We start from the raw sequence: 25806 nt of genomic DNA, 5'->3' as shown, positions 1-25806 counted from the left end.
AAGTCTTCTCTTGATTGTAGACTTTGACAATGATATGCCCACCTCCTGGAGAGTGTCCTTCACTTGTCTGGATGTTGTGAATGGGTTTTTCTTTACCATAGAGAGGATCCTGCGATCATCCACCGCTGTTGTCTTCTGTGGACATCCATGCCTTTTTATGTTGTTGAGCTCACCAGTGCACTCTTCTTTCCTCAGAATGTTCCAAACTGTTGATTTGGCCACTCTTAATGTTACTGCTATCTCTCTCTGATGGATTTGTTTCATTTTTGAAGCCTTACAATGGCCTGTTTCACTTGCATGTAACACTTCTTTGAACGCATTATGTAGGTTCACAGCAAAATATTCCAAATGCAAATACCACACTTAGAATCAACTCCAGACCTTTTACCTAATTGATGAAGAAATAACGAAGGTGTAGCCCACACCTGGCCATGAAACAGCTTTTGATTCAATTGTCCAATTACTTTTGGTACCTTGAAAAAGGGGGGATGGCTACTCCTAAGAGCTGTAATTCCTAAACCCTTCCTCCATTTTGGAACTACTTACCCTCAAATTAAACCTGTGAGTGTGCACTTGCAGCCCATAATCATTATACAACTATAGCTTGAATATGTTTTGGTAAATACCTGAAGAAAACTAAAATTGTGTCTGTGTCCAAATATATATGGACCTAACTTTGTGTGTATATATATATATATATATATATATATTCAGAAATTAAGTTATGTGTAATAAAATGGTATGACACAGGGAAAAAGGTATTGAACACATTAAGAAAGGAAGGTGCAAAAAAGCATGGAAAGCCAAGACACCAGCTGAAATTTATCAGTAATTAGTAAGCAATCCTGCCCCTTATCAGTGCAAATTAATATCAGCTGGCTCAGTCTCAACTGATGGCCTATAAAAAGGTATCTCATTACCAAGGTGTCACACAAGGAACATCTTGTTATGGGTAAGAGCAAAGAGCTCTCTCAAGACCTTTGCAACCCTATTGTTGCAAAACATACTGATGGCATTGGTTACAGAAGGATTTCTAAACTTCATTTGTTTTGGTTTACTTTATGTATGGATTGCATGGGTTGTTACTGAAATGTGAAAATTTCATGTCAATAGCACCTTTAGAAATATATTTACCTAGAGAAATGGTAATGTGTTCGATAGTTATTTTACCCGGTGTGTGTGTGTGTATATATATATATATATATATATATATATATATATATATATATATATGCAGTGCTCAGCATAAATGAGTATACCCTGACATATTTGTCAGAAAACCTTTACTCTCCTTTCAATATCAACATTTTCTATGGGACACTATACTACAAAATACTCCCACAAATGGAGGCCATTGATTGCCTCCCGACCCTTTAAGAGTTTCAGAAGCCAGGAGGGGCGGGGTTTAAGGGTCATGTGACCGCCATGATTCGCCGTCACATGATCGGAAAAGGTCCCAATAGAAAGGGACCTCAGCACAAATGTAATTTCTAATTGCATGCAAATATGCGGCCGCTTGGCGTCAAGGCCCAAACGCCGATAGGCTGCATATTTGCATGTGATCAAGGGGTTAACTTGCACAAACAAAAAAGTCTTTTCCCTAACAAATTCATTCAAGACCATATTGCAAAAATGAATACACCCAAATGAAAGTCTTAGGAGCAAAGCTAAATTTAGACAACAAGAATTCAACTACAGGTGAGTCTAATTATTCACTAAACAGGTGTCCAGCAGAGAATTGATTATAAAAGGGCGTTACTTAACAAAGAAAACCCCTTCCCATTTCATGCTATCAGCAATGGCACCATATGGAAGAGAAAGGTCTGAGAAAGAAAATAATTTTTTTACACAAGAAAGGGGAAGGGTACAGAAAGATCAGCAAAGCTTTACTTATCAGTCAGAATGCTGTAGCAAAAGTGATACAAAAATTTAACAAAGATGGAGCTGCAACCATCTCATAGAGACGTCCAGGCTGTCCACGGAAGTTAACACCTCGACAGAGCGTCTTTTGATGAGAAGGGTTGAAGAAAATCGCCATGCAAGTTCACTGCAGTTAGCTAAAGAAGTAGAAAGCCAAACTGGGAGGATTGTTTCCCATGAGACAATACAGCGTACACTGCAGAGGAATGACATGCATGTTTGTCAGCCATGAAAGAAGCCTCTTCTAAAGTCCATGCACAAAAAAGCTTACCTAGAATTTGCCAGGACCTATGCTGAAAAAGAAGAAGACTACTGAGACTCTTATCTTGGTCTCATCACTCCAGAGTGCAATGTTTTTGGAACTGATGGCTTCAAAACTGTATGGTGTCGAAAAGGTGAAAAGTACAAAAAAAAATGCATGGTGCCCACAGTGAAACATGGTGGTGGCAGTGTCCTTCTGTGGGGCTGCATGAGTGCTGCTGGTGTTGGGGAGCTCCATTTCAGTGATGATATCATTATCTCACAGATATACTGCTCTGTATTAAAAGAGAAGATGCTACCATCACTCCGTGCCCTTGGTCGTCATGCACTTTCCCAACATGACAATGATCCAAAACACACATCTAAGTCCACTGTTGCATTTCTGAAGACGAACAGGATGAAAGTGATTCAGGGGCCAAGTATGTCTCCTGATCTGAACCCAATGGACCACCTTTGGGTAATTATGAAGAGACAAGTTGAGCATCACTCCTCATCTAGCATCCAGGCTCTAAAAGAGGTCGTTCTTGAAAAATGGAAAAAGGCAGATGTTACAATATGTTGCCAACTTGTTCATTCCATGCCTAGAAGACTTGGTGCTGTCATTACAAATCATGGAGGCCATACAAAATACTAGATGTAACAGTTTTTGTTGTAGGGTGTATTCATTTTTGCATCAACTAATTTGAGTAAAACTGAAGATTTTGTATTCTAAGTTATAATATTAACCTTACTTTCATGTAATGAGCTAAACAAATGTTATGTTCTATAAGATTGAGTTTTGTCAAAAATGTGGAAATGTTTCTTGTGTGTATATATATATATATTTATATTGAGCATATTATACTTATTAATATTTAATAAGTATATATTTTTTATTTTACTATATAATAGAAAAAAGAAAATGTAGAAATGTATACCTTTAATTTATTTTTATTTCTAACAGACAATGATTAGAGTTAAGCTTAACTTTAGGATGGCATAGGTGTTCATGACATAGAGTTGCTCAGGTCAGAAAGGAACATAAAAGAGCCTTGGTTATACCGCAAAGATGAAACAAATTCTCCTGCATAGAATGTACCTGAATATACACAGCCCTTTCTTCTCTACAGCTGTTCAAAGGGCAGAATTTATACAGCTTGTCTGAGCTTTCAGAAGGGTGCGGGGAGCTGAAGTTACACAGCAGATCTCAGCGAGGGGAACTCTGAGAGCTGATTGGAGGGAAGAGATACACCCTCCTTCACACAGCACACAAGAGCAGAGTTGATGCTGTCAATCACAGGCTGTGTGCTGGGTCTCCCTCCCTGTCACCTTTTTACCTCTTGGTGTCAGGAAAACCTGCCATAAGTAACTTATGCTGATAACAGAGGAACACCGGCAGCAGACAAAAATGACACTTAGTGCTCTGGATTAAGGCAAGTACACACTATAAAAGGATATGGTTTATTAATATTTTATGTCAGAGGTTTACAATTAAGCCATATGCTGTTTAGTGACCTGCAGCCTTTCTCGTGTTTTCCTCAGTTACTGTACCAAGGAGTGTTTGAGCTTCATTCCTCCTTCCTCTTTTTCCTCCTCTTGCCATTGTGAGAGGAAGAAGAGGGCCGGCTGCTAGATCACAAGGCACAGAGCTACTCTGACTGTGTTCTTTTTTAGTATTTTGTCTGTGCTGTGACAGTGCAATCACATGCATTATAGATGCAATTGGTGCGTGCATGTGCTTTACAATCCAGGGCATTTATAAAACTTCTTGTAAGAATAATAGGTGCCCCAAGCAGCCTTTTAACCACAGTGGCTGGTTGTTAGGTAGTTAACCCCTTCACGCCTAAGGGTAAAACAAATCTTAACTACATGCCGCCCAGCCACTGTACATATACGGTGGCAGGGCGGCACTCACAGGCAAAACCACGTTTTAAAACGTGTGTTTTGTAAACAAATAGGGGGCGCGTGCGAGGCGCGCCACCGCCCTATCTGTCCTGCGGATCACCGCCGCAGATGTCAGTCGCCGGGTCACAGCCGCTCCTTAGCGGCTGTTTCCCGGCGATCGGCAGCAAACAGTGACAGAGAGCACAGCTGCAGTAGCTGTGCTGTCTGTCACTTCCCTGTCAGCTCGAGGATGAGCTGATTGAGAAAGAACAGTTTCTCTTTCTCGATCAGCCTTGTCCCGTCCAGTACACAACCCCGCCCCCTAGTAAAACACTCCCCTCACTCCTATAACCCTTCCCTGCAAAATAAAGTTAACCCCTTCCTCCCCAGTGCCATTAGTACAGTGTCAGTGTTTTTTTTTTGCACTGATCACTGTATTAGTGTTTTTGGGGATGTCAGTGACCCCAAGTCAGTACCCCCCAATGTCAGAATGTCTGCCGCAGTCCCGCCATAAGTCGCTGGTCGCTGCCATATGTCCCTGATCGCCGCCATAATTCGCTGATCGCCGCCATTATTAGTATAAAAAAAACCCTAAAAATCCCAGTATCTTTCCCGCCATTTGTAAACACTATAACTTTCACGTAAACCAATTAATTTACACGTATTGGGGTTTTTTTTTTTTTTTAGCAAAGACATGTCGCAGAATGCATTTTGGCAGAAATTTATGACTAAATTTGATTTGTGCATTTTTTTTTTACTGGACATGTTTTATAGCAAAAAGTCCAAAATATTGTTTTTTTTCCTCAAAATTATCAGCCTTTTTTTTTTATAGCGCAAAAAATAAAAACCGCACAGGCGATCAAATACCACCGAAAGAAAGCTCAATTTGTGGGGAAAAAAGTATGTAAATTTCATTTATGTACCATATTGCATGACCGCGCAATGTCCGTTAAACTAGCACAGTGCTGTATAGCAGAAAAATGGCGTAAGTTGCAGTATTTATACCATAGTTTGTAGACGCTATAACTTCCACACAAAGCAATCAATATACACTCATTGGAATTTTTTTTTACCAAAAACATGTAGCAGAATACATTTTGGCCTAAATTTATAACCAACTTTGAGTTTACTATATATTTTTTATAGCTGAAAATAAAAAATATTGTTTTTCTTCAAAATTTTTGGCCTTTTTTTGTTTATAGCGTGAAAAATAAAAAGCGCACAGGTGATCAAATTACACCGAAAGAAATCTCTATTTGTGTGAAAAAAAGGACATAAATTTCGTTTGGGTGCAGCATTGCATGACTGCGCAATTATCAGTTGAATTAGTGCAGCACCGAGTAGCAAAAAGAGGCCTGGTCATTAAGGGGGGTAAATCCTCTGGAGCTCAAGTGGTTAATGCCTAAGCACAATTTTGCAATGTTGACATGTAAAACTGTACATATCATAACAACTACTTTGTACATCCAGGTGAATTATACCTTGTTTTTTTTCAGGACAAATTGGGCTTTCATTTGGTGGTAAATGGTAATGGATATCTCCTGTTTTATTTTCATTATCAAAGGAAAACTGGCCCAAAATAGTAAAAAAAAAAGTTTTTTTTAGTTTAGCTGTGTGTTTCTTGTTACTACCATAACCTTCCACCAAAGAACAACCCAAAATAAATTTTCCAGCTTTTGATGATCACAGCGATACCACATATGTGCATGTTATTTGTTGTTTGTACCCGTAGTACAGCCCAGAAACAATAGTGTGCATTTTGTTTTTTGTTTTACCTAAAACACACTGACACTAAGGGGTTTATTTACTAAAGCTGGAGAGTGCAAAATCAGGCTCACTTCTGCATGGAAGCCAATCAGCTTCCATGTTTTATTGCCAAAGCCTAATTGAACAGGATGAGGTTAGAAGCTGATTGGTTACTTTGCAGAAGTGAGCCTGATTTTGTACTCTCCAGCTTTAGTAAATAAACCCCTCACTGACACTGATACCAATTAAAAGAAAAAAAAAATCCTGACCTTTGACCCTGACCTTTTGACCTTTATCTTTGACCCTGACCTTGACCCAAACACTTACCCTGGCAATGAACTAGATCAAACCTTGATCTAGGTATTTGTTCTTTATTTTTTATTTTATTTTTTAATATTTATTTATTTTTATTTTTTTTAACAAACTTTTTTTTTTCCCCCTCTATGCCAGGAGTTAGAGAGATACAATTAATCTCTCTCCTCCATTCATTGAGAGAAAAAAAAACAAGGGGGATGGGCTGTGCAGTGACTGATCACTGTGATAGCCAATCAGAGGCTATGACAGCGATCATGTGACCTGGAATTGGGAGATCGTTAGAACAGGACCCGGGGCTCTCAGTGACACCCTGGTCTTTGTGCTGGGAGCACGCTGTGCGGCACGCTCCCAGCAGAAAGACAGGTGCGCAAATATGCGATCACACTGAAAAAAGTCCAGTTCTGTGAGGCCGCATATTTGTGTGACGTCGGCGCGAAGGAGTTAATATTGTATAGTATATATAAGAGATAATGTCAGGACTAGGCCTCTGAAGAAGACTTCCAGCAGCAACAGAAATGAAAACTGATGAGTGATATTTGGAAACGTTTTATTTACTTGAATATTTAAAGCAGAGTTTTTAAATGAGGGTTTTTTATTTTTGGCAAAGTAAATGAGAAATCATTTAAAATCAACTGAAACTGAAATAATTATAGTTACTTAACCCTGATGATTATTTCCTTTCATTGGAGTTTTTTTTTTCACTTCCTTTCTTTGACTATTTCTGTCGAAGCTGACCACTGTTCAGTTTAGCAACAAGTGTTAATACATTCAGAAAGGGAGGGGCATGTTGAAGGGACACTTCTAATAACTGCAAGCAGAAAACACTATTGCATGTAGTGAACCCCACATTTAGGCAGATCTGTTGTCTCTAGCAATGCAACAAATACAAGTGTCACTCTGGTGTTTAGGAGATGCAGAGGAATGCACTGATTATCCCACAATTTACGTGGTTTCCCAGTGAATTTCATCTACTGCTATTAGTGATCTTAGCACAGTTTTTTTACCACTGCATATAGATACGAGGTAAGGAAGGCTGACCATAGACACCAGATAATAGGTTTTTGTTAAATTTCCATGCAAGTAACAGATTCTTTACTCTTTCTTGGAGTAATAATTGTAAATACTTTTGGAATGACCTCACCTTTCACACAAGTCTTCTGACAGTTAAGCTGGCCATATAATGTAAGATTTTCGGCTAGTTCCTGAAGAACTGGCCAAAATTTGCTCAGTGGGAGGCCCTATCGGCCACCTTTCCTTTCAACATCCCTTGATTGAAAAATTGAACAAGCCAGGTGGAAAATTGTCAGCTGAAAAGGGTCTGCATTCAGTCAGAAGCAGCCACAGTGTGGGTGTTTCGGCAGCCTGTGGGATCAGATGTCAAAATACAATAGGCAAAGTTCCCTCCATCCATACTGTATAGTGTTAATGGAGAAAAACTGCAGAATGAAGGAAAAAACTATTAGTATATGGACAGATTTTCTTCATTCCACCCCTATCATATGTCTATGGCTAGCCTAAAAACAATTTAAAATTTCAATCACTTTCCTATTGCAATCCACAAGAATTCTTGAGCTATTTTTCTGTAATTTTTCAACTCTGAATTATAATGAACTCCTTGCGGACCGAAGAGGGTTAAATCTTTTGTGCTTTGCATTGAAAACAGGAAGAGGAACTTCCTGATTTATCCGCAGATGTGGTTATGGCAACAGCTCATCTACTTGTTCTGTATGTTTTTCTCCCTCTCCATATAGAATAAAGCACCCTATTATGACGATGTGGCACCTCAGCTGAAGGTTGCTCGTGCACAGGCCTTGTACCAGAGGAAAGAGCTTAGTCCATGGTGAGTAGCTAATGCTGAAAAGCAAACCATATGTTTCCTATGTCTTTAAAATGTTATTTTTTTTGTGTGTGTTTCATACATACATGGAAATGTCAATGTATTTGAAAAGAGTTGATGGCATTATTATTATACAGGATTTATATAGCGCCAACAGTTTGCTCAGCGCTTTACAATATAATGGGAGACAATACAGCAACAATACAGTTCAATACAAGAGGGTTAGGAGGGCACTGCTCCTCGGAGCTTACAATCTAGGAGGGAGGGGCTAGTGGTACAAAAGGTAGTAACTGGGGGATGGACTGGTTGGAAGAGTAGAAGATTCCATTATTAGCTGAGGGCAGGATAGGCTTCCCTGAAGAGATAGGTTTTCAGAAATTGCCTAAAAGTGAGCAGAGTAGGCAATAGTCTGATAAATTGGGGTAGAGAATTCCAGAGGATGGGGGAAGCTCTGGAGAAGTCCTGGAGATGAGCATGGGACTAGGAGACAACGGAATTGAAGGGGAACTCCAGCCAAAACAGGTGTGTGCGCGTACGCACGTGCGTGTGTTTTAGGACAGATTGTGAAAGGGTCAAGTTTTCATTGCTATAGATTATTATTTTAACCTTGATCAGGTTTTTATTGCTGCCATGCTTCCGAAAAGAAATGTGTCTATATCAATTTGTGTCCCCACTTCAAAGACGTTCAAGCTGAGTGATACTTGTGATATCCAAGTGATGATGGGCAAACAGCACTGCCTTCTTTCCCTGCCTGACCAGCACTGAGACATGCACAATGCTTTTCTCACTGAAGCCATTTGGACTGGGAGTGAGGGGGGGTATTCCCTGTCTGACCTCAGGTGTGTGCTGTAAACCATGAGAAAGTTTACATTACCGAGGACATGTTTTGGAGGAGCCTGGAACTCTTAAAGAGACCCTGGTAACAAAATAAAAAAAAATCAAGTATTGTAAATCCTAAATGTAGTCAAAATAAAAAAATCAGCACAAGGGACATGACTTACTATTATCTTGATGTGCGTCCTATACTGCTGGCTCCTGCATTCATTCATTGAAGTCTTCTTCCTTTGATCTTTTAGTGTGGCAGGCTTTCATAGAGCTTAGGGTGTTGTGACAGGCACTCTGACCTTTCATTCTTCCACATGTTCCTTGTGCTGTTTTTTTTTTTTTTTTTTGACTAAACTGTATATGTTTATGCGGGGCAGTGCTAGTCCATTCCTTAGCACTGCCCCCTTCTTCCTTGCACTCCACCCAGATGATGGTGCCCAGCAACAGTCTAAGGTATTGGTGGTCAACTTTAATTTATTAAGAGCCTAAAGTGCAGCCCCCCAACACATCCAGAAGGCTGCACAATACAAGTGCATTTTCGTGCGACAAGATGCATTATGTTAAGTAAGGCAGCCCATTCAAAATAAATGGCTTATAATGCACCTCAACACCTGCTGGTCCTGCTGAAGTGTTTTGCAATGCACACTGGAGAGAAAGTTGGAGTGATCGTTGGTGTCAGTGACAACAGTAATAACCCCTAGTGCAGTTGCAGTGAAATGTAGACCCCTACCCCCTGGTGACCAGTGCAGTGAAATTTAGTCCCCACCCCTTACCCCTCTAGTGGTCAGTGCAGTGTGGCGGTGAGTGTAACCCCAAATGTCAGAGCAGTGTGGCAGTGAAGTTTAACACCCCACTCTGGTGTCAGTGCAGTGTGGCAGTGTGACACATACTCCAGAGCCGCTCTCTTACTCTCCTCAGTCTACACAAGGAGGCTGGGAGATAACAGTTTATTTCAGTCCCAGAACACAGAAAGTGTTTCAGCACCTCGCTGCTGTTCTGCAGAGTTGTGCCAAGCAAGTGGTGGCCCAGGGCACTGTGTGCAGCACATGGAGGGCCAGTGGGCCATGTGTTGGGCACCACTGGTCTAAGGGCTTTTGGATATCTACAAAAGGTAGGTATCTGCAGATAATACTATACATAAAGTATGTTAAATACACTTATTATCTTATGGGAAGATTTTTGTTGCAATTATTGGTCTGAGGCAAGGCCTCTGTACCCACTAAATAGATACAACTAATGTGTACAGCAGAGTTTCCCGGTAAAGTATTGTAAAAAACTACACAAGGGCAAAGGCAGATGAATCTTAAGAATAGGTGAATGTTTAAGCAAGTGACAAGGGGGAATGTTTACAACTTGTGAAGAATACAATAGAAGCACTGAAGGCCATTCTATAATAGCTAAGAGCTGTTCTTAAATTCAACAAACTCACTGTGTTATCTTTTTCTTGGTACAGTATGTCCCTCCCACTGGACAGCGCAGACATGAATGATATGTATGCAGTGGTGCAAAAGAGGCCACCAGCTCCATCAGTCTCCTCTGGGTCTAAAAGTCTACCTACTGCCTTCCAGAACCAGGCGCTAAACTCATCTCACCACCAGTATGATAACGTCAGACCGCGCACAATGTTTTCTAAGCCTACAGACCAGCTGTACAGCACCGTGGCTATTAAACCCAACAGGACATCCACTGTTCCAGCTTTCAGTCCAACCACCACCTTGCCAGTCTCTTCCTCGTATGCTTTAGCTGGTGCGCCAGGTTCGCCAGAGACTACATCTAATGATTATAGTCAGTTCAACGTTTCCAGTGCAGGTAAAGAAGTAGAAGTAGATAGGGGCAGGTTTACTATTTTAGGACTTCTTCCAGGCGCAATTAGCTCTTTTTGCTGCTTTATACCTGGGGAAATAGAGTGAGAATTTTGTCTGGTGCCATTACTGAATGATGGATGGTCCAAGACTGTGGGACATCAAGGGGTTTATTTACTAAAGCTGGAGAGTCCAAAATCAGACTCCCTTCTGCATAGAAACCAATCAGCTTCTAACCTCAGCTTGTTCAATGAAGCTTTGGCAATGAAACCTGGAAGCTGATTGGTTTCTATGCAGAAGGGAGTCTGATTTTGGACTCTCCAGCTTTAGTAAATAAACCCCCAAGTGTTCTCTTCCTTTCTACACTTAAGATGAGTTTATCGTAAATAGGAGTAGATGTTGAATGAACAACAGGCTTTATTATTTGTTTTGAGGTATTACCCATAACGATAATTTAGATGCAATCACTAATTATTCTGTGTCAGAATGATTGTTTTGGGTAAACAACTTTTGCTGTCCCCTCTCAGAAAATCTCTTCCGTCCATCGAAATTACACAATAATTCTTATTTTGAAATATATCTTAAAGTATGTTGCATCTGTTTTGCAAAAATGGGCCTGTTTCTGCTGTGTACCTTAACAATCATGTTGAGTTAGTCAAAAAGCAAAAGTAAAAGGTTCAGTAAGCTTTAGAAATAATCAGCAGTTTTGTTGATGATCTATTGATCTGACACCACTAAAATACTAGAGGTTTCCTGCTTTCAGAGGAAAAGTATAGCACCTACCTACATTCTCAATATTTCTCCCCCCTCCCAGGTGTTGCTGGTCAGGTTACAGTTCACTGAAGAAAAAAACAAGGCTTTCTCTGAATGGCAGCAGTGCCAAGAGAGCAGACTCCTGCGTCTAATATGCAGAATTGCTGCAGATTGACCTGGAAGATTGCTGCTCTCATTGTAGTAACTACTGCTACAGTGATTTGCAGCTTACACAGGGAACAATCAGGCACAAGATAAGCTGGATCAAAGTAACTATGTAAAAAAAAAAAAAATCATACCTAAACTTCAGTTTAATACACTACCAAAACTATGCATATAAAAATATAATTTTCAGGTAAACAGCGCAATAATAGATCAAAATATAAGCTCACTGAAACTGCACCATACCCTCTTTTTTAAGTAAATCTAGGATTTTAGGTACATCGGAGATTTACCTATCCTCTACCACCGTTTTAATTTATTTACAAGACTGTAAATACAAGCAACTCACAGACATAGAAGCGCAGGGCGCTCAAAAGAATGCAGTCGTATATATATTTATTAAAAAAGCATATTTCATGTTTGTAATGTCTGGTTTGTGCTTGTGGGGCAGTGGGTAAAATGTCTGTTCATTCTGTACTTTTGTCTATTTGTTATTCGTTAATAAAACAATGTTTCTACTGTTTGTCTCTATGTGTGACTATCTGGGTTCATGGTGGGCTCATTATTCTGATGTTATATGAGCCTGCTGTTCTTTGGTTTATGTGTACTTATGGCTGAGTTGTCTGCTGTGTCTCTGTATGTCTCTTGTCCCGTGGCACTGTGCCTATAAGTCTGTATGCTGTGCTGTGACTTGAAGTGTGTATATGTGATTTTCTGTGGATACTGGGCATATTCAATTATATTTTAGCTGTAGGTGTGTGTTGTTCTGGGGATCTGTACGTATGGCTGATATATAATTTTTAGCACAGAACTTTTGGGTGTAAAAGGTTTTGATGCTAACTAAATGTATACCTGAAACAAAAATTCATCACGGCTGGAAGGAGACAAAATAAAATGTTTAAATCCTACATGCTTCACCTAAGCCCATAATCCTAAACTTAAAGTGTACATTTTTATAAAAATTTAAAGTCAACAGCTACAAATATTGTAGCTGCTGACTTTTAATAAATACACACTTACCAGTCCAGGAATCATCACCTGGGCCGGTTCTTCTCCGGTGTTTTGGGTTCCTGGCGCCGCCATCTTGTGGTAAGCCAGCTATGACTTTCCATGGCTTCACAGCTGGGTCCCCACTGTGCATGCGCAGGTCATGCAGAGCTTTCTGAATGGTAAATAGTAATGTGATCAGAAGGAACAGCTATTTAAAAGTGTATTAACATACAATATATGACTGATGACTTGAGATCTTTAACCCTTTGTTAGGACAGATAGGGGTTGATTTACTAAAACTGGAGAGTGCAAAATCTGGTGCAGCTGTGCATAGAAATCAATCAGGTTCCAGGTTTTATTGACGAAGCTTAATTGGCTACCATGCACAGCTGCACCAGATTTTGCACTCTCCAGTTTAAGTAAATCTACCCCTTAGGCAGGCCATAGACGTGCCGTTTATCGGCCGAATTTTCGGCCGATAAACGAAAAATCGGTCAGCACCGTTGTCGATGCTGCCACCCATGTCCATGAAAAGACCATTTTTTGTGGATTTTCCAGCATGACCGATAAAAATAAATGAGGAGATCCGCAAAAAACGGTCGACGGGCTGGCCCCACTAACGATGTGATTATCGGCCGATTTTTTTTTTTGTGTGGACCAAAATTCAGCCGATAAACGACCCGTCTATGGCCTGCATAAGTGTTCAAATCTAGTTTATAACTGATAATAAGATCTTCCAGCACAGTACAGACAGGGTTACTTATGTTAAATATTAGTCCACGACCCCTCCTTAATGTTAAAAAGCAAGGGAAAGCTACGTTGGATTTTTAAGCATATAAAAAAAAACAAGAAGGCTATGCTATGTTATTGGGAACTTGTAGCAGATATAAATTAGGTGTTATACCAATCTGGCTTCAAAAGCTGAAATACACTTTTAATGTACTCCTCAATTCTTAGTGCTGACCATTGTCACAGAGACAGAAAGGGGAGGGAACATCCACATTTTAAGAGTTGTCACCAGCACAAAAGGTGAAGATAAATCTTCTAAGGAGGACACTTGCTTTGGGAACAACTATCTAGGAGAGGAATTCCCAATACCTTTGGAGATTTCCTTTCATTTCTTGTTGCTGCTTTTAGACTGAATATGGGAAATCTACAGAACAAAAAAATAAGCTGACAAAAGTTTTAACCCTTACCTACTCTATCCAAAAGTTTAAAAAGTTTTGGCTATACATATATTTTACCTAATATTTATTACAGTTGAAAACAAAATATTAGGCTGAAAATGATTGATCACATGTGCATTAGTTTTGGGGCTGTCTGTTGATATGTTACTGTAGGACTGTGGCAGTACTGTCAGTGGTGTCTGTGTGGTTTTGGCTGTTGGAATATGTGGCTTTCCCCGCAATTGTAGTTGTTCTGTTTTACTTTGGCTGTAAGTGTATCTGTAGATTAATTGTTGATGTGTCTGTGAGTCTGTGTGCTGATCTGTAACTATAGACATATCTGTTGTTGTCCTTATATGTGCCTGTTCTCATGTTGCTATATGTGTGTCTATTGTTACATGTCATGAGGGATTCAGTGAGCGCTAACCAACACAGCAGCTGATACACTAAAAAGGAAAAACCATAAACCTTCAAATAGACAATATAGGATAAATAGTGCAGCGCTAGATGATATATGACTGCACCAGCAGCTGATACACTAAAAAGGAAAAACCATAAACCTTCAAATAGACAATATAGGATAAATAGTGCAGCGCTAGATGATATATGACTGCACCAGTATTTAAGGTGGTGCAATATCCCTTAATCTAATGTCAAATAGTGTAGGCCACATATATTGTATGTGACCTTCCCAAGAAGTAAAAAAAGGAAGTAATGACGTGTACTTCACACGGCTTCACTTCACAATAAAAACGCACAATATGAACGCACAGTATAAGATAGTCCAATAATAGTCTAGTAATCAAAAAAGCACAGATAGATGTATCTTGATAAGATCCTTGTGATGCATATAATCCGGCGTTGTGCAGAAAAAATGAATAAATTGCGCACTCACCGGAAGCACAATAAGATTGTGCGTTTATATCTCATACACCAAGGATCACTCCGGCTGTGGATGGAAGGAAGCTCTGAACAGGTGATTCCGTGATGGGGGGTAACACATCTGGGGGTCCCTTATGGTAGACCAGGCTCCAAACAGGATCAGCTGAATGTTACTCTGGGCCTTGGGGTAGTCACCTGGTGGTCCTGAGGGATTAAATGCTCGTTGTGGAGCAAAAAGGAATACCCATAGTGTAGTATTTAAATCAAATTTAAAACGGATTTATTGAAAATTAGAGCAAGAAACACTTAACATGAGTATGAAAGTAAAATCAATCCTTGTGCACAAAGGATGTCATGAAATACACACTGACCAGCTGGTATAGAAGAGTGGCCGCCGGACCTCCTTGATCCGGCGGCTTGACGTCACGGCTAGCAGGGGCTCCTCCTTGACGCGCGTCAAGGAGGAGCCCCTGCTAGCCGTGACGTCAAGCCGCCGGATCAAGGAGGTCCGGCGGCCACTCTTCTATACCAGCTGGTCAGTGTGTATTTCATGACATCCTTTGTGCACAAGGATTGATTTTACTTTCATACTCATGTTAAGTGTTTCTTGCTCTAATTTTCAATAAATCCGTTTTAAATTTGATTTAAATACTACACTATGGGTATTCCTTTTTGCTCCACATCGAGCATTTAATCCCTCAGGACCACCAGGTGACTACCCCAAGGCCCAGAGTAACATTCAGCTGATCCTGTTTGGAGCCTGGTCTACCATAAGGGACCCCCAGATGTGTCACCCCCCATCACAGAATCACCTGTTCAGAGCTTCCTTCCATCCACAGCCGGAGTGATCCTTGGTGTATGAGATATAAACGCACAATCTTATTGTGCTTCCGGTGAGTGCGCAATTTATTCATTTTTTCTGCACAACGCCGGATTATATGCATCACAAGGATCTTATCAAGATACATCTATCTGTGCTTTTTTGATTACTAGACTATTATTGGACTATCTTATACTGTGCATTCATATTGTGCGTTTTTATTGTGAAGTGAAGCCGTGTGGAGTACACGTCATTACTTCCTTTTTTTACTTCTTGGGAAGGTCACATACAATATATGTGGCCTACACTATTTGACATTAGATTAAGGGATATTGCACCACCTTAAATACTGGTGCAGTCATATATCATCTAGCGCTGCACTATTTATCCTATATTGTTACATGTCTGTCTGCTCTATCACTATAGGTGTGTCTGCTGTTCTGTGGTTCTAAATGTGCCTGTGGTTTCTACAACAGCAGATATATCTGTTGTTCTGTGACTGTAGGTGTGTGTTATTTTGTGATTATTTTACCTCCTCTCATAGTAGCTGTTTTTACCAGCTCTTTTAAATACAACCCTTGCAACAACATAGCAGTTATAAATATAAGAAATCTGAGAGGGTTTAATAGACTATGACTTTCTTCCCATCGCAGTCCTTAAAAAGACGCCATCATTCCATAATTCGAAGGGAGACAACAGATGGAGCCAAAATTCACCAAGTGTAAGTATCTGAGCAGGACCGTATAATGTTTCTCCTCTTGGTATGTCCCATACATCCAATCAGATTCTCAGTTTATTTTTCAAAGCACAGTTGGGTCGGTTGTCTTTTCTGAACAACAGCTATATTATGTTAAGAGTTTGAGAAATGATACTCAGTGGTGTTCATTAACTAAAGCTGGTTCACTCAGAATCTCTGGCACCTGTGCATTGTAGCCAATCAGCTTCTAACCTCAGCTTGTTTAATTAAGCAGCCCGTTTCACTTGCCATCCTGTATTCCAGGCGCCGGCATCTTCAGTGTGGGCACCCGGCTGTGACAGCTTGCGGCTGAGTAGCGCTGCGTTTCCTGAATGACCCCCTTGTCTTCTGGGACCTGTCACGTGTCCCACAAGACTACGGGGAGGGAGGTTAGGAGGACAACTTCAGCTTCCGATCACCTAGGCAAAAGTGCCAATCCTTAATGGGGAGCAGGGGACCAATCATTAAAGCAGAACTTCCCCTTTTGGGTGGAACTCCACTTTAAGTTCTGCTTTAAGAATCTCTCATCACCAATCCATGAATGCTGTAATGGGTGTATTGTCTGTTACTTTAAACAAGCTGTTAGCTGATGTTAACACCCCGGTCACATCAAAGCCGATTTTTAAATCATGCGACTTACAGTGAAGTTGCACGATTTCAAAATCGGGTGACCTGCCGATTTCCATGTGATTTGCCAGACATCCGACACAGATGTCTATGCAAATCACAACAAAAGTAGTGCATGCACTGCTTTAGAAATCGGTGTAGCTCTGACCAAGTTGGAACCGCACCGATATGACCACTCAAATAGCGGAAAATAGGGTGCAACTTGGCATACGATTTGCAAGTCGCCTGGCATGCAAAATCGCATGCCAAATCACACCCGATGTGACCGGGGGCTTAACAAACTTCAGATAAAGTTGTTAAAAGCCCATTAACATCTTAGCAAGCACTTCTCTTAAAGAAAACATGTCAAGCTAGTATTGGAGCTGACCCTGCTGACTTGCTTCTCAGGTGCAAGCTCCAGGTCTGTCAATTTGTTCTTTTTTATTACCTTAGTCCCTACCACTGATACATACAGCATATGTTTCTTCAAGGTCTACGACTCACCAAATAGTAAAAAAGAAAGGTGACCACCCAGAAACTTGCAGTTTAAAAAAAAAGTCACACTTGGTGATAGGAGCAAAAAAAGCTGCTGAATCTTGCTTGCTGAGGCACTGTTCTTCAGATTAGTGTGGCCTTGCCTTAAACCTATATTCCCAAGGAGCCTACATACCTTTGTGTCCAGCCCAGGGTTGTTAACAGCCCAAGAAAAATAAAGGATATCTATGCTATCCATAATGCCCCCCCCCCCCCAAAAAAAAAAAAGTTATTGTTATGCCCCCGGATATAAGGGATTATATTGTTTTATTATGTTAATATGAGCTTGATTGACTATTTTAGTTTAGTGGTTTTGTCCCAAATATTGGGAGGCTCTCAAGGGCACAAAGTACTTTACAATTTGACACCAAACCAGAGCATTATTTTCATCACATACACATGTGTTAGTATAATATCATTGTCAGCATTATGCTAATACAGAGTGATTTAAAAACATTGATGTGATCCATTGGTTGCTGTGGGTAGCAAGCATCATTCCTCTATCACTTTAGTCATTAGGCTCCTTAGCCTGCAGTGGCATCACTGCCAGCACCATTACAACACTGTAACCGTCAAGTTAGTAATTTAGGAAAAATAAACTAATGTAGAGTTGATGCCCATAGCAATCAATTGGATTTCTTACTCAAAACGGTATTAAAGCCAAAAACAAAAATGTAATACATTGAAGCTTACCAGTCCTTAAATATTGTGGCTGTGTTCTTTTTTTTTTTTTAGACTTTATTTTCACCTGGTGATCCAGTCAGTAACATACTTCCTGTCTTAGGATGGCTCCACTGTGGATGGAGAAGCAATGAAGCCATCCTTGGACAGCAGCATTATCAACCTAAGGAGAGAGTAATATTAGATGCACTAGCAGCTTTAGATGGCTTTGACTAACAAATTATTATTATACAGGATTTATATAGCGCCAACAGTTTGCTCAGCGCTTTACAATATAACGGCAGACAATACAGCAACAATACAGTTCAATACAAGAGGGATAGGAGGGCCCTGCTCCTTGGAGCTTATAATCTAAGAGGGAGGAGCTGGTGGTACAAAAGGTAATAACTGTGGGAGATGGACTGGTAGGAGGAATAGAAGATTCCATTATTAGCTGAAGGCAGGATAGGCTTCCCTGAAGAGATAGGCTTTCAGAGATCACCTAAAAGTGAGTAGAGTCGGCAATAGTCTGATAAATTGGGGGTAAAGAGTTCCAGAGTATGGGGGAGGCTCTGGAGAAGTCCTGGAGAAGAGAATGGAAGGAGGGGACAAGGGAGCTAGAAAGTAGGAGGTCGTGAGAGGAGCGGAGGGTCCGGTCTGGGTGATATTTGGAGACAAGATTGGTGATGTAATTTGGGGCAGAGTTATCAATGGCTTTATATGTTATTGTTAATGTTTTGAACTTTATGCGTTGGGCAAAGGGAAGCCAGCGGAGGGATTGGCAGAGAGGGATGGCAGATATGGAACGGTTAGTAAGGTGGATGAGTCTGGCAGCAGCATTCATGATAGACTGAAGAGGGGATAGCCTGCGATGAGGTAGGCCAATGAGGAGGGAGTTACAATGGTCAAGGCGAGCGATAACAAGGGAGTGAATAAGTTGCTTAGTAGTTTGAGAGGTTAGGAACGGGCGTATCTTTTAGATGTTGTGGAGGTGGTCTACAAGATTTGGACAGCGATTGGATTTGGGGCTGAAAGGACAGATGGGAGTCTAAGATTACATCTAGTACCCTGGCATGAGGGGGGGATGATGATTGTGTTATTGATCTTGATGGAGAAGTCAGGGGAGGGGGCATGGGCTGGGGGGAATGGTATGAGCTCTGTTTTGGAAAGATTGAATTTGGGGAAGTGGAGTGACATCCATGCCGATATGTGACTTTGTAGTTTAGTAATGCGAGAGGAGACTGAAAGGTTGAGGTGAGGAGTAGAAAGATAGATTTGTGTGTCATCAGCAAAGAGATGGTACTTAAAGCCATGGGAGCTTATCAAGTGACCAAGGGAGGAGGTGTAGATGGAGAAGAGAAGGGGTCCAAGGACAAAACCTTGAGCGACCCCTACAGAAAGAGGGAGTGAAGAGGAGGAGACAGAGTTATAGGTAACGCTGAAGGAGCGCTGCGATAGGTAGGAGGAGAACCAGGAGAGAGCAGAGTCTCGGAGGCCAAGAGAGTGGAGTTTTTTGAGTAGGAGGAGATGGTCAACAGTATCAAAAGCCGCAGAGAGATCACATGAAAGCCAAACTCCAGCTAACACTTTTTTAGCAGTTACAGTAGCAGTTTTTTGTTCTATAGCTTATACATGAATAAAAGCTGATAATTGCCATTACCATTGTCAGTGTTAAATGGTTTGTCTCAACCCTCTAACTGTTTGCTACCCAGCTTGGTCTGTTTACCAAAGTTAAAAAATAATAAACTTATTGGTTGGATCACCAGTTGAAAATAAAGGGAAAAAGTCTAAAAAAGAAAAATGAATGAAGCCACCACATCCATGAATTGGTAACCTGCAATATAATATATTTGTGTTTTGGGTTTAACACCATGTTAACTTTTCTATAAAATAAAGATGCTACTTGATTAACTTATGTAGGTTATTTTACTTTGGGGTACCTTCTTTAGTTTGGGTCATTAGGCCATCAAGGGCTGTTTGCAACTGCTGTAGCACATCTTATGGCCCTGACCAGATTGGGACTTTGACTCACACATATATAATCTAGAGACGTACAGCAATATATAAAACTTGTGAAGGCTGTCATCATGTGTTGTTTCTAACATGCAGTTGTATTTTAAAATTTTTCATGATTTAGGCAATGAAGTCAATTGTAGGTTTTTCACAGAGTACAAAGATTTCTCAGTTCAGCCTGCCTTTAATTTATAGATATCTCATGTAGTGTTTATTGAGATTACTTTTTCCTGTTGTGACACTAAATCTGTTTTATTTCAGAGTTATACAATGTTTCCAGACCGCCAAGGTAAGCATCTGAGAGGTCTTCAGAGGAATTTGACATTTGAAATAGAGTTTTGTTGATTAAAAACTCAAAAAAATACCTTATACAATGCAAGTGTTTTAGAAAACATTGCAGCAGATTAGGGTAGGCTGTGCTAGAACACTTTTTAAAACTGACCGCAAAGTGAGAATGACTTTACTACAGTCACATGATTGGTCTCAGTGTTGCAATAAGAACAGCTGACATCCTGATATGGAGAATATTTACAAGGTCCAAAGATGATGCAACAGGCTGTCCAGACTTTTGGAAAAACAACTAGCCATTTACATGAGCTGAAAAAAGTAGAAACAATTCTAGGTAGTCAATTACAGAGACTAATGTTGCTATGGGGGCAAGGAAAAGAATTGTAAAAGTTTTCTCAGGTTTAGAAGGTCATAGCAAGCTATAGAATAAAATGGAAAGCTAATTGTTGTCAATATTACATTATGAATTGGCCTGTGCATGTTTATGGAGAAAAAAACCTAGCAATCAGTGGTAATATGGTAAAAAAAAATGTGCATTTATTATTTTTGTCCAAAAGGTGAACATATCCTTTAAGCCCTGAGCATCTTAGCACCCCAAAATATGTTGGCTCTATTCTACTATGAATCAATTTTATTAAATTACCTTAGATGCTTAGAGATTTGTTTGATGCTGCCCTTGGATTGTATGTGTGTGGATTCTCAAACTTTGAGTCCTTTCCCTTTTTCCTGAGGGTGGTATCTGGTTTGTGGAGTGATGCTGAACCAGAGCCAGTGTGCCCAAGGGCAAGTTCAGTGACCCTTAGAAAATCTAAATCTAGCGTCCTGTTTGTTGTGATGCTTAAGTATGTGGAAGGTATATTTATTGGGTCCCATGACATCCACACAGATGCCTCTGTGGTCAGTTTGGACATCAGCATTTCTGACCCTGAATGTGAATTCCTGTTGCTAGTAACAAGGATTCTATACATGCAACCAACTTGGCAGCAGAAGGCTTGGGATGCACCAAGAGCGAGTGGAGATCAGGGGTGGACTGACAACTCATGGGGCCCCCGGGCAATAGGGGATCATGGGGCCCCTGTGTCCTTGCCCAAACTCAAAAAAGCCTATGAAAAAGGTACCAGGGGCATCTCATGGGGGCCCCTTACTGACCCCGGGCCCTCGGGCAGTGCCCGAGTTTCCAAATGGTCAGTCTGCCCCTGGTGGAGATGTTTAACCAACCTCACAGATCAGACAAGTTTTAGCAAAGAATGAAATACCGCATAGAATTAAATATCGCATGGAATGAAATATTGCATAGAATGAAAGTACACAGAATGAGATTTCACAGGAAGGCAGTGACTATTGTAACTGGTGCAAACCACAATTACCAGTATATTTATAGACCTCATAAATATCATTGCAGCTTTTTAAACCAACTTGTTAAAGCTTGTTCTCTTGTATAAAGAATACTTACTTTTTTCTGGAGAAAATGCTGTCTTAGATACCCTTCAGTGGGAGCCACATGTGTAAATGGCATAGGCAGCTGATCACATAATCTCTGCTAGCAGTAAAGATCAGAACTCTGTTTCTTTTTTTCCCAAAATGAATCACATGACCAAATCCCTATCCCTGCAGAGAGGAGGGCAGTACTGAAGGAAACCTGAAGAAGTAAATCTTTAAGCCCTCTAAGAGCTCTTTATTTATCCTTTCCAGCAAGGTTGCCTCTACTTGGCAAACCCCATCTGCACATATTTTTAACTTGGGTGGTCTCTTTTCTTCACTTCATTGACATATGACTGTGTCTGAAAAAATGCTCATGTATTGGAGGTGAGTGGGGATAACACATTTTATGAGGGTGTTGGTTATTGGACTTTATATTAGCTGTTATAGCAGCACAGAGAGATATGCAGTTTTAACTGGTACTTACATTGCCTTGAAAAAGTATTCATACCCCTTGAAATTTTCCATATTTTGTCATGTTACAATCAAAATCATAAAAATGTATTTTATTGGAATTTTATGTGATAGACCAACACAAAGTGGCACATAATTCTGAAGTGGAAGGAAAATGATAAATGGTTTTCAACATTTTTAACAAATATCTGAAAAGTGTGGCGTGCATTTGTATTCAGCCCCCCTGGAATCAATACCTTGTAGAACCACCTTTCACTGCAATTACAGCTGCAAGTCTTTTTGGGGATGTCTCTACCAGCTTTGCACATCTAGAGAGTGACATTTTTGCCCATTCTTCTTTGCAAAATAGCTCAAGCTCTGTCAAATTGGATGGAGAGTGTCTGTGAACAGCAATTTTCAAGTCTTGCCACAGATTCTCAATTGGATTTAGGTCTGGACTTTGATTGGGCCATTTTAACACATGAATATGCTTTGATCTAAACCATTCCATTGTAGCTCTGGATGTATGTTTAGGGTCGTTGTCCTGCTGGAGGGTGAACCTCCGCCCCAGTCTCAATTCTTTTGCAGACTCTAACGGGTTTTCTTCTAAAGTTGCCCTGTATTTGGCTCCATCCATCTTCCCATCAACTCTGACCAGCTTCCCTGTCCCTGCTGAAGAAAAGCATCCCCACAACATGATGCTTCCACCACCATGTTTCACGGTGGGGATGGTGTGTTCAGGGTGATGTGCAGTGTTAGTTTTCCACTACACATAGCGTTTTGCTTTTAGGCCAAAAAGTTCAATTTTGGTCTCATGTGACCAGAGCACCTTCTTCCACGTGTTTGCTGTGTCCCCCACATGGCTTCTTGCAAACAGCTAATGGGATTTCTTATGGCTTTCTTTCAGCAATGGCTTTCTACTTGCCACTCTTCCATAAAGGCCAGATCTGTGGAGTGCACGACTAATAGTTGTCCTGTGGACAGAGTCTCCCACGTGAGCTGTGGATCTATGCAGCTCCTCAAGAGTTGTAGGTGAATGGCCATGTCTTAGTAGGTTTGCAGTTGTGTCATACTCTTTCCATGTTCGGATGATGGATTGACCAGTGCTCTATGAGATGTTCAAAGCTTGGAATATTTTTTTTTATAACCTAACCCTGCTGTAAACCTCTCCACAACTTTATCCCTGACCTGTCTGGTGTGTTCCCTGGCCTTCAGGATGCTGTTTGTACACTAATGTTCTCTAACAAACCTCTGATGCCTTCACAGAAAAGCTGTATTTATGCTAAGATTAAATTACACACAGGTGGACTCGATTTACTAATTAGGTAAAGGTGCTGAAGGCAATTGGTTCCTCTAGATTTTAGTTAGTGGTATCAGAATAAAGGGGGCTGAATATAAATGCACGCCACACTTTTCAGATATTTGTTAAGCATTTTGAAAACCATTTATCATTTTCCTTCCACTGCACAATTATGTGCCACTTTGTGTTGGTCTATCACATAAAATCTCAATAAAATACATTTACGTTTTTGGTTGTAACATGACAAAATGTAGTAAATTTCAAGGGGTATGAATACTTTTTCAAGGCACTGTATTAGTTAACCATCTTGCTATATAAATATTGTTTACAGTTCTTTGAAAACATATTACTACATAATTTACTAGTATTAAATAATAAATCTCTTCATTTAGGTGGTAATACTCAGAGTTCCCTTCCTTTCCTAAGCTACTATGCACCTGTATCTCTTTAGAGAAATAGTACTGACAATTATACATATACTGTGCAAGCAGCCCACATCTTGCCACTGGTTTTGGAACCAAAATCGGTGGCAAGATGTGGACTGTTTGCACAGTACAGTACATGGATTGCACTGGAATAGCACTGTAATTGTGATAGGTTCATAACATGAGCACGATGTTTACAAGCCTTATAAATACCCCTACAGCTTTTTAAACCAACTTGTTGTTGTACTTCACTCTCTAGATGAGTATGAAGATGTCACCAACCAAGCAAAAGGCAGACCCCTAAGTGGAGGAATAGGTGAGACACTTTTATTGCATTAGGAGAAACTTTGCAGAGATATATGTGGGAAATATATAAAATTCACTTTAGTTCTCTTATGTAATCACCTATTTGGAAGTGCGCTTCATAGCATTTTACTTTAAAAATAAGTTGATTTCCCATGTAGACCCACTGTCCACAGTGCTGAGTTAGTGTGCTTTACACAGACCCAACACTTAAAGTATATGCAGTAAAGCATGCTTGTTATACTCACTAAGGAACCTAAGGGGTTAATTCTCTGCATTGTGTAACAATGCTGTTTGATCCTGACTTCTCTGATCCTCCCTTCTTTCCGGTGTCCTCCCTTATCTCCTGATAAGACATATCATGTGGAGACACTCTGCACATGCTCAGTTTGATGTGTATTGCTAGACAGGTTTTTTTTTTTTCTTGGAAGAGTGCATGTGATCAGCACAGAGCCAATTAGCACTTTCCAGACAGAGGTCAGGGGTTATGCATCCTCCTAGAGCAGAAAGAAAACTCCAACAAGCTTAACCAGTGCTCTGCTGAACACTGAAAACTCCTACAAGCTTAACCAGTGCTCTGCTGAACACTGAAAACTCCTACAAGCTTAACCAGTGCTCTGCTGAACACTGATAGAAGTCACAAGACTGCTTTATACTGTTGATGAGAAAAGGCATACTCTGGGAGACTGGAGAGCATGAATGCAGAGTCCTGAGTTTAGTAACACTTTAAAGGCTCATGTACACAGGGCGTTTGAAAAACTTTTCTAACCGCTGAAAACTGACTGCTAGAAAACGTAGGTCAAAAACATCAGTTTAGCCGCGTTTACCTACCGCATTTTGCGTTCAGTGGCGTTTTTAAAAGATAACCTCAGGAGACCCTCCCAGTAAATAATTAACTATTTCAGACCTTTTGTGAGAAATAGAGCAGAAGCAGAGAGAGCACTACTTTCTGATGGGTGTTGCAACTGTAGCAACAGTGGCTCGTGAAACATACTTGGCACTGTGGAAGGAGCTACATAGTGCTGTAATGCCTTTAATGCCTCCGGAGGCATTCTGGAGTGCACACAACACTCCTTGTGCTTTATTGCTGTGTTTTGATGTGTTCCAGTGCAGTTCTGTGCAGAAATAATGCAGCATGTTCTACCATTTTTTCCTGCACGCAAAACCTGGAACTCACTGCATTGGTGTATTAGGTTCATTTTAATACATGGAAAATGCTTTGCATGCATTTTTGATGAAGAAAAAAGGCTCTGGACAGCATATGGATATGGACCAGCCCAAAAACGCATCAAAACGCAAATGCGCATAAATACGTTTACAAGCATTTGGCGTTTGAAACACCGGTAAACTACTCCTGAACGCGATTTTCGTGCTTTAAAAAAAATGCCTGTAACCTCAACTGCCTGTAAACAACTGTTTACGTGGACATAGGAAATGAGCTCATCCCTCCAGACTGAAGAAATTCTACTATGCGAGTAGATGTGGGATGTTGTTCCCTCTTCATATATGGGCTCGACTAGACCCCCAAAGTCTGGAGCAGTGGATCCTGGAGTCTGAACGGCGGTGGACCTTCTGGTGTGCTTATGATGACCCCCAAGTGTGAGTGACACCATTCCTGGGAGTCTGCTGCAGCCCTAGATGACGCCATTCCGGTGACCAGACCCTGAATTCTCCACGGATTATTTACATACAACGCCTAGTTTGTATGTACTTCTGGTAAGTGCATT

General features: G+C 40.6%; 1 protein-coding gene across 1 annotated transcript in view; it reads left to right on the top strand.

Moving 5' to 3' along the window:
• PTPN18 (protein tyrosine phosphatase non-receptor type 18) overlaps window positions 1–25806 on the top strand; it is a 118221-nt gene that overhangs the window by 89670 nt on the left and 2745 nt on the right. Inside the window, exons 13-17 of the mRNA XM_089675259.1 lie at window positions 7857–7945; window positions 10221–10576; window positions 15996–16063; window positions 20153–20180; window positions 24036–24092. Coding sequence (XP_089531385.1) covers window positions 7857–7945; window positions 10221–10576; window positions 15996–16063; window positions 20153–20180; window positions 24036–24092 — 598 coding nt within the window. The remainder of the gene's footprint in view (window positions 1–7856; window positions 7946–10220; window positions 10577–15995; window positions 16064–20152; window positions 20181–24035; window positions 24093–25806) is intronic.

Source organism: Staurois parvus, unplaced genomic scaffold (assembly GCF_062004578.1).
Source record: "Staurois parvus isolate SC_StPar_1 unplaced genomic scaffold, SC_StPar_1.0 ptg000154l, whole genome shotgun sequence".
NCBI classification, from domain to species: Eukaryota; Metazoa; Chordata; class Amphibia; order Anura; family Ranidae; genus Staurois; species Staurois parvus.
The sequence above is the reverse complement of the archived record's forward strand: the minus strand, read 5'-3'. Positions and strand labels throughout refer to the sequence as shown.